At 38.7% G+C, this 16,766-nt stretch overlaps 1 protein-coding gene across 2 annotated transcripts in view; it reads left to right on the top strand.

Annotated features, from left to right (window-relative positions):
• The window catches only part of CDC16 (cell division cycle 16), a 29,303-nt gene that overhangs the window by 4,115 nt on the left and 8,422 nt on the right, over nt 1–16,766 (top strand). For both annotated transcript variants that reach the window (XM_039221616.1, XM_039221618.1), the window contains 9 exons: nt 744–903; nt 1,860–1,951; nt 2,684–2,817; nt 3,904–3,983; nt 5,032–5,081; nt 6,015–6,088; nt 7,891–8,016; nt 14,098–14,250; nt 15,582–15,645. In XM_039221616.1, coding sequence (XP_039077547.1) covers nt 744–903; nt 1,860–1,951; nt 2,684–2,817; nt 3,904–3,983; nt 5,032–5,081; nt 6,015–6,088; nt 7,891–8,016; nt 14,098–14,250; nt 15,582–15,645 — 933 coding nt within the window. The remainder of the gene's footprint in view (nt 1–743; nt 904–1,859; nt 1,952–2,683; nt 2,818–3,903; nt 3,984–5,031; nt 5,082–6,014; nt 6,089–7,890; nt 8,017–14,097; nt 14,251–15,581; nt 15,646–16,766) is intronic.

Here is a 16,766-nt window from a genome sequence, read left to right as displayed (position 1 = left end):
AAGATACTGCATTGGTGTAAGATTCTCTCATCATATCCTCTATTATTTTTAGGTTTGGATTTTATGATGAATCTTCTTCATCCCTTTATCAGTTTTAGCTGCCCATCTCTGGATCATCTTTAGGTTTAGTTACGTATTTCTTGAGGTTTAGAGTCTAGAATCTAAGTTGGATTGCCGCCTGCATCCTCTTGTTAGTGGCAGTGGTGAGATGGTATCTCTTTGAACACCTACATGTAGTAGCTTTGCAGAGAACTAGCGCTGGTTCCCACAGGGCCCTGTAAGTTAGATGAGGAAAGGAAACTTGTCCAGGGTCATTAGTAAACATCAGAGCTGGGGTTTTATCTCAGGTCTGTCCAGTGCTACAAGTTCATGACCCTAACCACTGTGCATTGTTGCTGCCAGTTTTCCGTGTTTACTAAGATCCTTTCATTGCGATCTGCCTATCAAACTGTCTGAGTTTGATTTCATATTTGTACCCTCTTGGAGACAGAACAGATAAGGAACCAAGTATCAGTGACAGGTGCTACAGTTATAAAGATTGTTGAAGTGAACAGAGCCTAAGAAAGATCGAGAAGTGTTCCTTTGCTTTCCTGTTTCTGTTCATTTATACTGTCTGACAGTTGGGATGGAACAAATTATTTTAGAGGTAAAGAGAAGTCTCAGCCTTAAGATAATAGGTCATTCTGATAAAAACTTAAATTTATAAGTATTGATTTAGTATGTGACTCATTTTTTTCCGACAGATAAAGAGTTCTATTTGTCTTTTACGAGGGAAAATCTATGATGCTCTGGATAACCGAGCCCTAGCTACCTATAGCTACAAAGAGGCTTTGAAGCTGGATGCCTACTGTTTTGAAGCATTTGATCTTTTAACATCACACCACATGTTGACAGCCCAAGAAGGTTTGGAAACTCAGGTGTTTTCACGTTTAGCACAATTAATATTGTTTGGACTTTTTTCTCTGAAATCTGTAGAGTCAAGAGCAGACTATGCATGTTTCAGCAGACCTGAAGCACATTGCAGAGGACAGTGCTGGATTGTGCAGGGCCCTTTGCTGACAGAATCTTTAGGGGTTATGATGCGGTGAGGTCATCTTTTTGAGAAGTAACTTGAGGTAGTATAAACCAAGATCTCAGTATCTGATTCAGAGATGCCCAACGTGGCTTCACCTCAAACCCCAAGGAGCTTTAAAATCGTCAGTGTGTAGGTCCCAGCTCCAGAGAAGTGGCATGGAATCTCTGGCAGTGGGGCCCTTGCATCTGATGTTTTAAAGTTCTCAGATGACCCTAAGGTGTAACTCGGGCTGAGAGCCTTAGACCTAGTATGTCAGCAATAATGCAACGTGATACATGCAAAAAACCGAGAAAATGGGGATATCGTATTATTAATGGTGTTCAAGCACATTTTAGTCTTGTGCAGTAGTTCTCAGGTTGATTTTGTGCCCTAGGGACACTTGATTTTTATGAATTGGGGATTGGACTGGGAGGTTGTTAATGGCATCTAGTGGGCAGAGGACAGGGATCCTGCTGACCATCCTGTGGTGTGTGGGAGCCCAGCATGACAGAGAATTAGCCACACAGAGTGTCAGCACTGCTGCGGTGGAAACTGGCCTGGTGGCTCTTGTATCGGGTGGTGACCAGAATCGCCTAAAAGGCTTCATGGCTCAGCCCTCCGGGTAGTGCTCATCACTTGGGTCTGGAAACCGTGTCTTAGGTTTTCAGGTATATTCTGATTTTTTAATTTTTCTCTTTTGAGTTTGATTTACTTAGACCAAGAACTATAGAAGAATATTTTTCATTGATGACTCTTTTTCCCCATAAGTATTGTGAGGACATTGTTTTCTCTTAACATTTTTAAGAAAAAGAACTACTCGAGTCACTACCTCTTAGCAAGCTCTGTACTGAAGAACAGGAATTGCTACGCTTTCTATTTGAGAACAAATTAAAAAAGGTGAGTAAAAACACAAAGTTAGTATTTTCTTCATGTAACTATTTTACTAAATTTGGCATCTATTCTTTTATTCGTTAAATTTTTTTTTTTTAATTTTTTTTTTTTTAATTTTTTTTAATGTTTTATTTATTTCTAGGAGAGAGAGAGAGACAGCGTGAGCAGGGGAGGGTCAGAGAGAGAGGGAGTCACAGACTGAAACAGGCTCCAGGCTCTGAGCTGGCAGTCAGCACAGAGCCCGACGCGGGGCTCGAACCCACAAACCGCGAGATCATGACCTAAGCGAAAGTCGGACGCTTAACCGACTAAGCCACCCAGGCGCCCCGTAATTTTTAAAAGTTAATTTTTATTAGCACGTTTGTAAGAATAGATTTAGATTACTTGAAATATATGATATGATTCCTTAAAAAAAGCTTCCAGAAGCATGTCTTTCTTCTAGGGATTCCTTATGCTAAAAGATTGAACTATCACATAAATGGGATTGTGTCTGAAAATGAGGATTTGTTTCTTATGCTTCCTGAACTTCTAATTTGTAAAATACTTCCTACCCTGGAATTCTGTGATAAAATTGAGAAGAGAATGCAGCTAATTGAGATGAGGGCTGATAAGATAGGAAGTTAGATCCCCAGAGGCTCACACCTGCCCTGTGTAAACCCTTGAGCCCTTGGGCCAGATCGAGTCTGCCATTTGATTTGTGCTGCACTTTGGGTTCATGTTTATCTTTCTCTGTTGCAGTATAATAAACCCAGTGAAACTGTCCTTCCCGAGTCTGTTGATGGTCTGCAAGAGAATCTGGATGTGGTAGTGTCTTTGGCTGAAAGACATTATTATAACTGTGACTTTAAAATGTGCTACAAGCTTACTTCTGTGTAAGTATATCCATTCATTTCTGTGTAGGAGCATAGAATCCATTCCCATTTTCCCTAATAAGTGTGCAGGACTGCCTTCTGAATAAGTTTGAACTAACGTGATAATTAAAGTAGCCTTAACCGTTTGCACAGTTTACTAGGGGGGGTTACTATTGTCTTAAAAAAGCAATTTCCGGACACAGGTTTATGGACATTTGCAGGTTTATTCCATTACCTTGGGAATAGACATGTCCCTCATCTCAGTGTTTTACAATTTGCAAATTTGAAAATCTCATTCTGGCACATAGTCTCATAAAGTCCTTTCTTTGTTAAAATAGGGACTCTTCAAATCCTGTAGCTGCTGGGTGCTCAATCAGTCTTACTAAGTAGCTAAACCATCTCCCCCCATCCCCCACCCCTGCTACCATACCAGTTTTCCAGTGCATATGATTCACACGTGTCTTTTAGCTAAATCAGATATGCTGGGTTTTTTTTTTTTTTTAATGTTTTATTTATTTCTAGGAGAGAGAGAGAGCGTGAGCAGGGGAGGGTCAGAGAGAGAGGGAGTGACAGACTCTGAAACAGCCTCCAGGCTCTGAGCTGGCAGTCAGCACAGAGCCCGACACAGGGCTCGAACCCACGAACCGCAAGATCATGACCTGAGCGAAAGTCGGACGCTTAACCGACTAAGCCACCTGGGCGCCCCAGATATGCTGTTTTTAACAGATCTTGGGGATTGCTTAACATCCTTGAATTCACAAAAATATTAAATGACAAATACTTACGATCTGTTTAATATTTCAAATTGTTTTTAATCCTTCTTAATAGACTGCTTATTTTATAATTCTCTTGATTTAAATTAAGTATGTGTGATAGTGTTTATTTTTATTCCTTCTAAATAAACCAGAAATTTCCCTTTCATTTATAAGATAATCATTACCTTAACTGAGCCAACCTGAAGATAATGGGTGAAGAAAGTAAAAAAAGTATTTAACCCACAGTATTTTTCATAATGGTGTAATGACTGTGTAACATAGCTAATTTTAATGTGTTATGTTCTGTTCTGTATTGCTTCTGGCATAGTAAATGTGTTGCTTTGACTTTCAGAGTAATGGAGAAAGATCCTTTCCATGCAAACTGTTTACCTGTACATATAGGGACACTTGTGGAGCTGAATAAAGCAAATGGTAAATTTTTAAAAATTAAAATAATAATTGTTAGGACAAAAAAAGTTTTCTGTAACTCTTGAAATTTTGTCTCACAAATCCTGGATAATTGACAACATAATTGAGTTCTCCAACAAAAGTAACAGCTAGTTTAAGAAAAGCATATCAAAGTGACTGAGGGTCAATTCTGTTACCCTAACAGAACAGTGTTTGTTTATCCTTGCTTCCTTTTCTCAAATGTAGTTTGTGGTTTAACTTATATAAGCTTTAGAATATTGGTGGGTAGTTTTTCTCTTTTTTTTTTGTAAAATCCTAAGAAAACTAATAGACAATAGGCAGTAACTGTTTAGAAACTGGAAGGGGGCAGATTTTTTGCTTGTGCTTCCTATATCTTAACATTTTAGGAACAATTTAGTTAAGTTTGGATGGTATTTGCCCTTAAATCTTTTAAACTGAAGAGTGAGCTCTGTCAGGAGTTTAAAAAGCCAAACACTCCCAATTCCAAACCCTTGCTGTTCAAAGTGTGGTCTGTGGACCAGCAGCATCCTGTCTCCTAGAAGCTTGTTGGAAATGCAGCCACTCCAGCTGTCCTGGTCTAATGAATCCAAGTCTATACGTAGGAAACTTCATCATGATGTGTTAGGACTTACATATTACTCAAGAAGAAATCTTGCTGATCTTGAAAGTCTCGTCACTCAAATTGGTTGTGGGTGGTTAAGATGGTCCATAATAAGGGCACAGAATCAGAGATCTCAGTTATTAAGATAAGTGAAGAGCTTTGAAATTACTTCTTAAGCACCATGACATGCTTTATCACGAGAGACTCATCTGGTTTTCCAGTCACTCAAGAAGCACTCATTGTCCACTTACGGGGTAAGGGGCTGGTGGGGGGGCTGTGAATGAAACAATATAGTAGTTGAGTAGTTGTATATTTTATTAGGTAATAGAAAGCTATGAAATCGTTACTGTGAGAATAAATTTGTATGATTGTGAAGAGTTGTAACTAGAGGAAAGTCATACCTTAAAAGTGACTGGATATAATTCTTTTTTTTCTTTTCCTCTAATGTAGAACTTTTCTATCTTTCTCATAAATTGGTGGATCTGTATCCTAGTAATCCCGTAAGTAAATGTAAACCCTTTTGTCTTATGGTATTTTTTTCTTACCTGAACTTTAAAAAAATACCTAACTGGTGTTTAGGTAGTAACTTATATTTAAGTTCAAGTAAGTGATGTTTAGTTTAAGGTGTTATAGGAGGACCTCCTAGTGCTATAGTAAATAGAAGTAGTATTAACTCTTCAGTCCATGAAAGTATTTTTTTTAAGCATCTTAAAATAATAGTTTAAAACACAAATCCTTTTTTTCTGTTTATAGAAATAATATATGCTTATTTTAATATACTTGACATAACAGAAAAAATAGTATGTTGAAAGTGAAAGTCATACTCTCCCCTCTTATAGGTGATGCTGATAATTACTTGGTGGCTTTCTCACGTTGCCCGTACAGGATAACTTACTGAATTGTGCATTGGTTGGGTCACTGGGTCTCCCAGGCTGCCTTGGAACACAACTGGGACCGGACCCAGAAATTAAAACTGAATCAGGAACTGTGTCCCTAGAGACAGAAGTCAGGGATCAAAGCCTAAGCCTCACCCAAGAATCTCTGCCCTTGGCCAGAGTGAAAATAATTTAGAAAGAGGCAGAACCAGTGCAAGAGAAGTTTGCTACTGAGGTCGAGCCTCCTCAGTGCTAAGAACCTGGGTCAAGCCAGAGAGGACACGACTCAGGCTGGTGTTTGTACTAGGTGTGAGGGAACCTCATCTTGTATCGAATGTCGCAGGGACATCATTGAAGGCACCTTGCAGACGAATCTGTTCTTTTTTCAGTTAGGACCCCTCGTAGACAACCTGTCTCAGAGAAGTTTCCAACTTGAACTAGAATAACTTGAACTAGAACATGTAAAGGAACGTCTAGTCCACCCTTTGGCCTAGTATGTTAGAGATTTCCAGTTCCAAGTTAAGCATCTTTGGTGACAGTAAATTTTGAACTTTTTAGGTGTCTTGGTTTGCAGTGGGATGCTATTATCTCATGGTTGGTCATAAAAATGAACATGCCAGAAGATACCTCAGGTATGCATCTGTGGTCTGTTTCCCTCTGTAATGAGCCTACAGGAAGGGATTTCTTGTTCATCCATTTTAATACAATAATCAAGTACTTTAAAAGCAGTATGAAAGAATAAAGAATTGTTTTCAGATTCAGTTCAGTTGCATCAATTAGGTACCTTTTTTTTTTTTTTAATGTTTATTTATCTTAGAGTGAGAGAGAATGCACACATGAGAGCAGGGAAGTGACCAATAAAAAATGAGAGAATCCCAAGTGTCAGAGTGTGCTGACAGCACAGAGCCTGACGCGGGGCTCGAATTCACAAGCCATGAGATCATAACCCGAGTCCAAATCAAGAGTCAACTGCTTAACTGACAGCTACCCAGGCGTCCCAGTTACATACTTTTTATGAGATGTCATGAGGGGAGATAAAAGTCTGTGGTGTAGACCTTGTTCTCAAGGAAATTATGATATGTGTAAATTATTTATAAGTGAGAAGAAATATGAAATAATAATAGAAAGTAATTTGAAAGGTCCTGTTTTTCATTTACAGAGATACTATTCACCTTTTACTTTTGGGACTTCTTTTGTTAATACTTGTGAAGTTATATGAAACTGCATGAGATTAGGATCACTAAATGTGACTGTAAAACAGAATTCTTATGATAGTAAACTGGTTTATATAAGTTTCTGTGTACAGCCCAATCAGAGCCTGATAAAGCTACTTTATTCAATTATTCAAGTACAGAAAAATGTCTAGTATGTGAAGAATTAATTACTAGAGATTTAAAATACTAAAAGTGTGATTTTTTTTCATCCACGTGAACAAAACAGAAAGTGGATCTAAGAGAAAGTGTATAAACTTTGGACATAGATTTGAATTCTAATGCAAGTCCTGCCACTTGCTAGCTATAATTCCTTGGGCAAGTTAATATCTCTGACCCTCTCTTCTTTAAAAATGGGAGTGATATGATACTCGTATCCCAGGATTGTTAGGAAAATTGGTAGGACGACACCTGGGGATCCTGCACTAGGATAGAAACAGGGAGCTCTCTGGTCAGCTGAGTGCTCGGCATTTTAGAAGAGCTTGCTTGTGCTTTTTCCAAGAGCAGGCAGATACTTCAGTTGTGATAGTTCCTCTGAACTGTGCTTCTCTGTTTAGTGATGGACCCCACGTGAATCAAGGAACATTTGAGTGATAGAAAACTTAGAAAATAAAATGCTGGGAAATGGGAATCTCATCCTTTATATTTTCCTTGTTTTGTGGTATGTTCTCTTTATTCCTTGTTGTGGGTCACCGGTGTCTGCTGATTGAAGACTGCTTATGACGGCTGAAGACTGTGTAGTGCAGTCCGCAGAACCAGGGTGCTCCTGCCACCGTCCGTAGGGTGTCACTTAATCTTCCCAGCCTCAGGATCCTGATGTTTAAAATGCAAACAATGATTTTATCTTGCAAGTTACTAGGTGATACATATAAAGCATCTCACATGATGCCTGACATAAAATATGCCCTCATTAAACGGTTGTTGCTACCACAATTAGTGAGGCAAAGCTCCGGGATTAAATACTGTTTGTAAATGCAGAGTGTATTTGTATTTGTAAATGCAGAGTGCCAGTGGGTTCAGCTGTTGGACCTGATAAGTTGTGGGCCTCTCTTAAAATGTCTTAAAATTTTGCTTGTACTATTAAGCATTCTTTTATTTCAAATGAGATTAACAACAATTGTTAAGTATCTAAATGTTAAGAGGTCATGTATTTATTTTATTATAATATCCTTGAATCCATCAGTTTATGTAAAATTAACAAGAATGAGTATCTCTTGTTTCAGCAAAGCAACAACACTTGAGAAGACTTACGGGCCTGCGTGGGTAGCGTATGGACACTCGTTTGCTGTGGAGAGTGAGCATGACCAGGCCATGGCTGCTTACTTCACCGCGGCACAGCTCATGAAAGGGTATGGTAGAGCGCGTGGTGAGATCCACGAAGGGTTGCTCTTGCTGACAGAATGACGATTCCATTATTCCGTTATTACTCCTGTTGCCATTTGGTCACTGAACTAAACAAAAATATCTTACTTGTATCTTTTCGGTGGCTTAGTAACTTATGATTGTAAAATAACTATGAACATTGAGGAAAAGAGGCTGGTGTAGTGATTTTGGCCTAGCAGTTCACTTTCACCAGTACAGAAGGGAACTAGGAAATTGAGCTGAGGGAAGACAGGAGGGTTAGAAGCTCCCTCTCATGCAGGTATGAAAGTATTTGTGAGCAAATATTGTTATTTGTATCCTATGTATGTCCAAAAGGTATTTGATGTAGGCCTTGTGGACTGTATTTGACAGTGTTCTTGATTTTATTTACTTATTATTTATTTATTTTTTTGAGAGAGAGAGAGAGAGAGAGAGAGTGTGCACACATGTGTGCATGATCCAGGGAGGGAGGGGCAGAAAGAGAATCCCAAGCAGGCTCTGCGCTGTGAGTGCGGAAGTTGATGCAGGGCTCCATCTTATGACTATGAGATCTTGACCTGAGCCTAAATCAGGAGTCAGACACTTAACCAACTGAGCCACCCAGGTACCCATCCAGCATTTTAGATTTATATCCATATTAAAACGGTTGATATTAAGTGATGTAAGTGCACCCTAATAGTATCTTACTTTGGGGAGGGGAGTCAGCTCTCCTGTCAACTTGCTTTGGACTTGCCTAACCTTTGCCCTGGCCCTACCTCACAGTGTTCTTTTGTGTGAGCTGTGTCCATCTCCGGAGAGGTAGTGGGAGTGCAGTTGTTCAGAGGGCTGGTCTGGAGTCAGACTTTTGGTGATCCTGGTGATCTTAGCCAAGTATGTACCCTGTTGAAAAATTGGTGTAATTGTAGCACTTATTCCTGGGAATAATTGAGACAATACCAATTAAAGACTTGGAACAAGGTCTGACATGCTTAAAGCACTCAGTAGAAGTTACCTACATTAATTTGTTTGCTTGTAGTATTCAGGAGTGGGATCATATATGTATCTGTATTGAACGTCATGTTGTTCAGTTTGATTTACCTTTTCTGTTTCTTCACAGGCCTCCCAAGTGTAGTCACATTGGGATAGGGCTTTACATATGCATTTGGTCAGGGTGGTAACATATAATTCAGGCCTAATACCAGTGTTTTATTAGAAATAGGCCACCAGGTTAATTGTTCCAGCAGTTACTGATCCACCCAAATGGGCCTCAGTACCCAGTCTGTGACTCTTCACCTAATTCACTGATATGTGTGAGACCTTTCTTTTCCAGTGCTTTGCTGAAACTTGGCTCCTGTGTCTACCAAGACCACTAATCTATCAGTCTGGTCAATTGGCAGAAAAGAAAAGGTCTCCATAAATTACCGTGGGTTGTTTCTTATGAACCCAGGCTAGAGTGTGCTTTTTTATTTATTTATTTTTTTCTGGGTGCTCACAAACCCAGAATAGTTATTATTTGTTTGTTAGTTTCTACCTAAGATCAAAACCAGTGACAAAATTGCTCAATGTAACCAACTATATTCAACTAAATTTTCAAATCGGCTCATCAAGAGAAACATTCTTTTCAATTCTTCCCCATGAGAACAACTACATTCTCTTGATTTCCCTGTGTTTGGATAAATGTTTGAAATTGTATAAATACTTTAAGTTTTCATTTATGATTTCTTCTTAGAGCCACTGGTTATGTAAGAGTGTGTTGTTTAATTCCCACTTATTTGAATTTCCCAAATTTCTTTCTGTTAGGATTTCTAATTGAATTCCATTGTGGTTGGAGAGCATATTTTATATATCTCAGTCCTTTAAAATTTATTGAGGCTTATTTTATGACATCACATGGTCTATTATAGAATGTTCCAGGTGCACTTGAGGATCTGCTCTTTTAGGGTACAGTGTTGTACTGTAATTCTTTGGGTCTCATTGGATTCTAGTGTTGGTCTTGTCTTTTGTTTCCTTGTTTATCTTCTGCCCAGTTATTTTATCCATTATGGCAGGTGAGGTGTTGAACCCCCACAACTATTATTGTTGAATTTTCTCTTTTTCCTCCAATTCTGGCAGATTTTGCTACATGTATTTTGGGTTTCCGTTAGGTTTTCAATGGACTGAGCCTTTTACTATTATAGGAGGTCCTTCGTTGTCTCTGGTAACAGATTTTGTCTTAAGTCTATTTTGTGTGATATTAGTATAATCACACCAGCTCTCTCATGTTACTGTTTGCATGGTCTGTCTTGTTCCATCTTTTAACTTGTGTCTTCAAATGTAAAGTAGGTCTCTTATAGACAATATGTAGTTGGATCATTGTTACATTCGTTCTGCCAATTTCTTACTTTCTGATGGAATTTTATGTGTTATTATGTTATGTAATTACTGATAATGTGTTTACCATTTACTCTGTTTTTATGTTTTCTTTTTTCTTCCTTGTTACTGCCTTCTTTTTTGTTACATATTTTGTTACATATTTTGAAACATTTAATATATTAATATTAATATACTAATATTAAATTCCTTATATATTTAATGTAAATATTCCTTATAGTATATTTTTTGAGCGTTTTGTTTTGGTTTGGTTTTCTAGTGGTTATCTTGGGGATCAATTAACATCTTAAAACAATCTAGTTTGTAGGGTGCTTTCCAGCACCAACAACCAGTTCTCTGATTATCTGTACACTAGCTGGTTCCTACAAGCCAGTTCAGTTCTGACAGTACCTGGACTTAGTACAGACCCTTCACGGGTTAAGCAGTCAGTCCCACAAGACTGCCCCTCCCCACTTCAGATGCCAGTGGTAAGTCCCAGACCACTCTCACTTCTGACTGGCTATAAATCAGGGGTTCCCATGACCCTCTCCTGAGATTTGATGATTTGCTAGAATAACCCACAGAACTCAGGAAGGCATTTTACTTAATTCTTCTGGCTTTTTATAAAGGTGGTATTCTGGAATACCCAGATAGAAGGGGTTCACACCCTTTCCAGGTGAGCCACACTCCAGCACTGCACTGTGTTCACCAACCCAGAAGCTCAGAATCTCTTTGTTCTGAAGTTTTATGGAGCTCAATCTCCAGCCTTTCCCTTCCTTGGAAGTCAGTTGGAACTTTTGTGTCCCCCCACCCTTTCTCACTTGGTCCTTCTAGTGACCAGCCCCCTATAAGGCTGTTTTAAGGCATTACCCTGGGTCACCTTCGTTAGTATAATAAACTCAGGTGTGATCAAAAGGGGTCATTGTGAATAACAAAGAGACTCCTGTCACTAACAAAACTGCAAGGGTTTTTAGGTGCAAGAGGAAGACCAAATACATTTCTTATTTACCACTCCAACCTAATTCCAGTTGTATTTAAAAACTTCATTCTTCTGCAGCTCTGTTCCTTTCTACCTCCTTTGTGCTATTATACAGATTACATGTTACACATCGTAAGCCCCCAACACAAATTTATAATTGTTATATTACTCAGTTATCTGTTAAATCAGGTAGAAGAAAAGAATTACTAACAAATTATATTTGTACTGTCTTATGTTTACCTATGTGGTTACTTTTATTAAATTATTTAAAAAAATTTTTTAATGTTTGTTTATTTTTGAGAGAGAGAGACAGAGACAGAGTACAGGTCAGGAAGGGGCAGAGAAACAGGGAAACACAAAATCTGAAGCAGGCTCCAGGCTCTGAGCTGTGAGCACAGAGCCTGACGCGGGGCTCAAACCCACACACAAACTGCGAGATCATGACCTGAGTCAAAGTCCCACACTCAACCAGCTGAGCCACCCAGGTGTCCCTAAATTCCTTTTTTTTAATGTGGTATTTGAGTTACTGTCTAGTGTCTTTTTGTTTCAGCCTGAGGGGCATTCTTCACTGTCTCTTGTCTGCAACAATATTTCTCAATTTTTTGTTTCTCTGAGAAAGTTTTAATTTCACCCTTATTTTCAAGGATAGTTTTGTTGGACATAAATTTCTTGGTTGGCGCTCTGTTTCTTTTAGCACCTTGAATGTCCTTGATATGCCTTCCCTGGTCTCCAGGTATTTGATTATAAGTCAGGTGTTAATCTTACTGGGAATCTCTTGTACGTTACTAGTTGTAGTTTCTTCCTGCTTAAAAGTTAGCAGTCTGACTATGATTTGTCTGAGTGTGGGTCTCTGAGTATCCTGTTTGGAGTTTGTTTATTTGTTTGTTTGTTGTTTGTTTTGAACGTTGAGGTGTTTTGGCCCGAATAGTCTTTAGTTTCAAATATTCTTTCTGCCATTTACTGTCTCCCTTTGCCTTCTGGGGCTGTCATTGTGTGTATTTTGGTTTGTGTGGTGGCATCCACAGGTCTCTGAAGCTCTGTTCATTTTTCTTTACTCCTTTATCTTGATGTTTCTTAGACTGGGCAATCTCAATTGACCTAACTCCAAGTTAACTGATTCTTCTGCCTGTTCAAACTGCTGTTGAGCCTTCTACTGAAATTTTTTTTTCATTATTTTACTTTTCAACTTGAGATTTTATATTTGTTTTTGCTTTCATACTGTATTTTTTTAATGTTTATTTATTTTGAGAAAGAGAGAGTGCATGCACTCACACATGTGAGTGAGGGAAAGGCAGAGAGAGGGAGAGAGAACCCCAAGCAGAGTCTGCCTGTCAGCACAGACCTCGATGTGGGACTCCATCTCACAAACCATCAGATCATGACCTGAGCCTAAATCAAGAGTCAGATGCTCAACAAGCCTCTCAGGCGCCCCTCTACATATTTAAAATCGCTTATTTAAAGTGTTTGTCTAAAAAATAAATAAATAATAAAATGTTTGTCTATTACATCCAGCATCTGTTGTTTGTCCCAGCTTTCTGTTGCCTGCTTTCCACCCTACTCCCCTGGATTGCCGATTGTTTCCTGGGTCTTTGCATGTTTCAGTTTTTCTAGAGTAAACACCCCTCAGATTGTTGTAAGCCTTTAGTTAACTTCCGAAGTTCGGAAAAGTTTATTTTGACAATTAGGCAGTGTTGATATTGCTTCTATGGTGTAGAGTTTTGGAGGTCCTTACTTGGCCATTTTGGAAGTTCTTTCTCCAGGTAAATCCTCTTCACCTGAGCTGATTCTTGATTAAAACCAAAGCACCTACCAAATAGTTGGTTAGTATTTGTAGACTTTCTTAGATCCATCTTCAAAAAAAATATTATTTTATTCTGTTTGTTTTAATGTAATTACCAGTCTGGCAAGAGATTCAGTTAAGAAGTGGTTAGTGGGGCGCCTGGGTGGCTTAGTCGGTTAAGCGTCCGACTTTCGCTTAGGTCATGATCTCGCGGTTTGTGGGTTCGAGCCCCGCGTCCGGCTCTGTGCTGACTGCCAGCTCAGAGCCTGGAGCCTGTTTCAGAGTCTGTATCTCCCTCTCTCTGACCCTCCCCTGTTCACGCTGTCTCTCTCTATCCTAGAGAGATAAAATAAATAAATAAAAATATTTAAAAAAAAAAAAAAAAAAGAAGTGGTTAGTATTTGCTCTGTAGCTAGAACTGTTTCAGAGGATGTGAAAATGGGGTATACATGACAGACTTTTGAACTCCTTGGGGATAGAACTGATAGTAATTGAGATGAGAGGAATCAACACAAGGGAGAGCCATTTAGCTTAGAAAGTCAGAAGCATTTCCCGCAGGGAAGGGGCACTTGAACAGGTCACAGAGGATAAATGGTGCTGAATCAGTAGAGGAGGGGAAGACAGTCAAGGCCAAGGGTATGACATTAGCATCCTGAAAGAAGACAGGAGCACAGACCTGCCCTTCTGCTCAGGAGGGTTTTGTTTTGTATTGTTTTTACTGTAGGATGATGAAAAATAAAGATAAGTCAGCAGCTTGCTGAGATTCTAGAAGAGGTCTGAAAGTGATAGATTCTAATAGGATTGAAAACCTATTAGACATGTATTATGTATTAGTAAATGAAGTGTTAGAAAAAAAGTAATCACATTGTTTTTGGCTACGTTTAAGTTATTTTGCAGACAGGGTTTGAAATTGGTAAGGTAATTTCTGCTGAATGACAAAGTTTTAGGTGTTGAATATGTGAAATTCTCCAATATTTTTAGGTGTCATTTGCCAATGCTCTACATTGGATTAGAATACGGATTGACTAATAACTCAAAATTGGCTGAAAGATTCTTTGGCCAAGCGCTAAGCATTGCACCGGAAGACCCTTTTGTTATGCACGAGGTTGGTGTGGTCGCATTTCAGAATGGCGAGTAAGTGCTGCAAGTCCCAAAATCCTGTTTTCTTTCTGTAAATGAAGTAAAACCAGTCACTAGAGTTTAAGTGATGAGTGACTCTTCAGTAGATTTTTGTCTTTAAATGTGTACCATTTTAGGAGAAGGAGGCAGACATTTAAAAAAAAAAAAATAGAAAGTATTATGTTGGAATTCTTTAAAAATACTGAACTGGGGTTTTGGTTCCCTTGCACGTGGGCTCCCGCAGACTCAGTTCCGAGACTGGACAGTTGTCGCTGACTGACCAGTGAGCAAACACCATAGGGTGGCCTGGAGGCCTTGCACAACCTTAGTCCGCTCCCTGTTGGTTAGGAGTTGGAGTCACACATTGGAGAAAGATTGCCTGCAGCTCTGGAACAGAGATGCTGTTTCTGTAGTTGCCAAAAATTAATCCAAAAATTCAACTAATTATAATGGCCCAAATTCCTGGTCATTTGAGGTGTTAGTGTAACATTGGATATTTGTAGAATAATTCAGTATCATACTCTAAAGAGAAAAATCTGTAGTCCTTTGCACTAAATTATACATAAATTTAAAAAGAGTAAATTAGTACTACTGTGTTTTTTATGGCATTGTGTGTATATTCTAAGAATAGGATTATCTAGTATTTATAAAAGCAAGTCTGGAGCTGTTGTAAAATGATGTAATATAGGCCATTAGTTTGTAACCAGGCGCCTACGCCTACAGTACTTTCACACTTGGGTGCACGTTCCCAGCAGAGGTCAGAGATGATGTTCTGCCTTCCTGTTTCTGCTCTCAGACTGTAACTGAGTTTGTGAGTTTTTTTTCAGTACCACATTTTTCACATTTTTATACTTTTCGTTGGTGATTTCACTGTTTGAAATGATCCTAAGGCCTGGTGCTGACGTGCTGTTAGTGACCCTAAACACCAGAAGGCTGTGATGAGCCTGTTAGATGAACTCTGTTGCTGGCCGTGAGTTCAGTGTCAGTAAATCAGCTTATGTTAACTAAGGTATCGATCAACAGAAGCACATAGAAAATAGATTATATGTTGAATGGTTGACCAGAGTTTGGAGGAATCTGATCTTGTATTTTTGCCAGGAGCAGTGGCTCAGTATTTGCTAAAACAGTGTTCACAGTGACTTTATAGAATATACTTACCAAGAATAATGAGAATTAACTATATCCTAAAATCTTGAACTCCTATAATGTTAATGCTATAGAATTCATTTTTCTGACCTTTAAAATTGAATTTTAATAAACGATTTATAGAAGTTTACCTCATTTTTCTTAAAATGTTCGTACTTGGTAATTTTGAATAATCTGCAATCTTTTTCCTTCTATTTTAGATGGAAAACAGCTGAAAAATGGTTTCTTGATGCTTTGGAAAAAATTAAAGCAATTGGGAATGAGGTATCTTGTGTAATATCTGTCTCTCTTGTGTTTGCTATTGAATGAAAATAATAATATGGACAGTGTCTTGCCTAGAAGATAACGGGCTAATACTTATCATGGCAAATGGCTTGTTAATGTTTGAATTTCAGGCACTTATTTTGCTGCATAGTTATAAAAATGAATTTGTTTCTAGTTGAGAAGGTAGATGTCAACTGTTTGCTTCCTAGGAGGCTTTGATATGTGGAATATATTTGATGATTTTTTGATATGGGGAATATGTGACAGTTAGTGGATACTAGTGGGCACTGTTAGCATCTCACATAAGATGTTCTTCTCTAGAACTGAAGAGCCTCCTCATGGATTAATGGGTAAATATACAGTGCCCCCCTCTGTAGGAATAAGGTCAGGTGTCATTTTATTCAGACCTATCATGGCTCTTCCTGACCTTGTACTTACTACATATTTAGACCTCTCAAGGTGTGAAATACTTAGCTAGGTTCTACCATATGAAAGACCTGTGCTTGTGAATTAACCTGCCAGCTAGCTTGGATGTGTACTCATGGGTATTATTTTAAAATAATAATAATTTTAAATATTGTCAACTTCTGTAAGTAAGGGATTTGTATATTGCTACTCTTCTAGTTCTTGATTCTTTTATTTTTATTTTTATTTTTTTTTTATATTTTTACTTATTTCTAGGAGAGAGAGAGAGAGACAGCGTGAGCAGGGGAGGGTCAGAGAGAGAGGGAGATACAGACTCTGAAATAGGGTCCAGGCTCCGAGCTGGCAGACAGCACAGAGCCCGACGCGGGGCTCGAACCCACGAACCGCGAGATCATGACCTAAGCGAAAGTCGGACGCTTAACTGACTAAGCCACCCAGGCGCCCCATTCTTGATTCTTTTAAATTCACATCTATTTTGTTTTGTTCCATTCTGATTGTCACTTCCCATTTTCACTCTGTTCCTACTTGGGCAGCCTTGCTTGTGACCCACATCTTCCTTGGCGTTTGTTCCTCTTCACTGACACAGACACAGCTTCCTTGGGTTCCCTGCCAGGCCTCTTATTTGTCATACCTATGAACTTAAAAACACTATATTTCTGTGTTGACACATGTTTCTATATAAAACAGGTTCATTT

This window comes from Hyaena hyaena, unplaced genomic scaffold, assembly GCF_003009895.1.
Source record: "Hyaena hyaena isolate Hyena2069 unplaced genomic scaffold, ASM300989v1 scaffold_992, whole genome shotgun sequence".
Classification (NCBI taxonomy): domain Eukaryota; kingdom Metazoa; phylum Chordata; class Mammalia; order Carnivora; family Hyaenidae; genus Hyaena; species Hyaena hyaena.
Note: the sequence above shows the minus strand (reverse complement) of the source record. Positions and strands in the feature narration are given on the sequence as shown.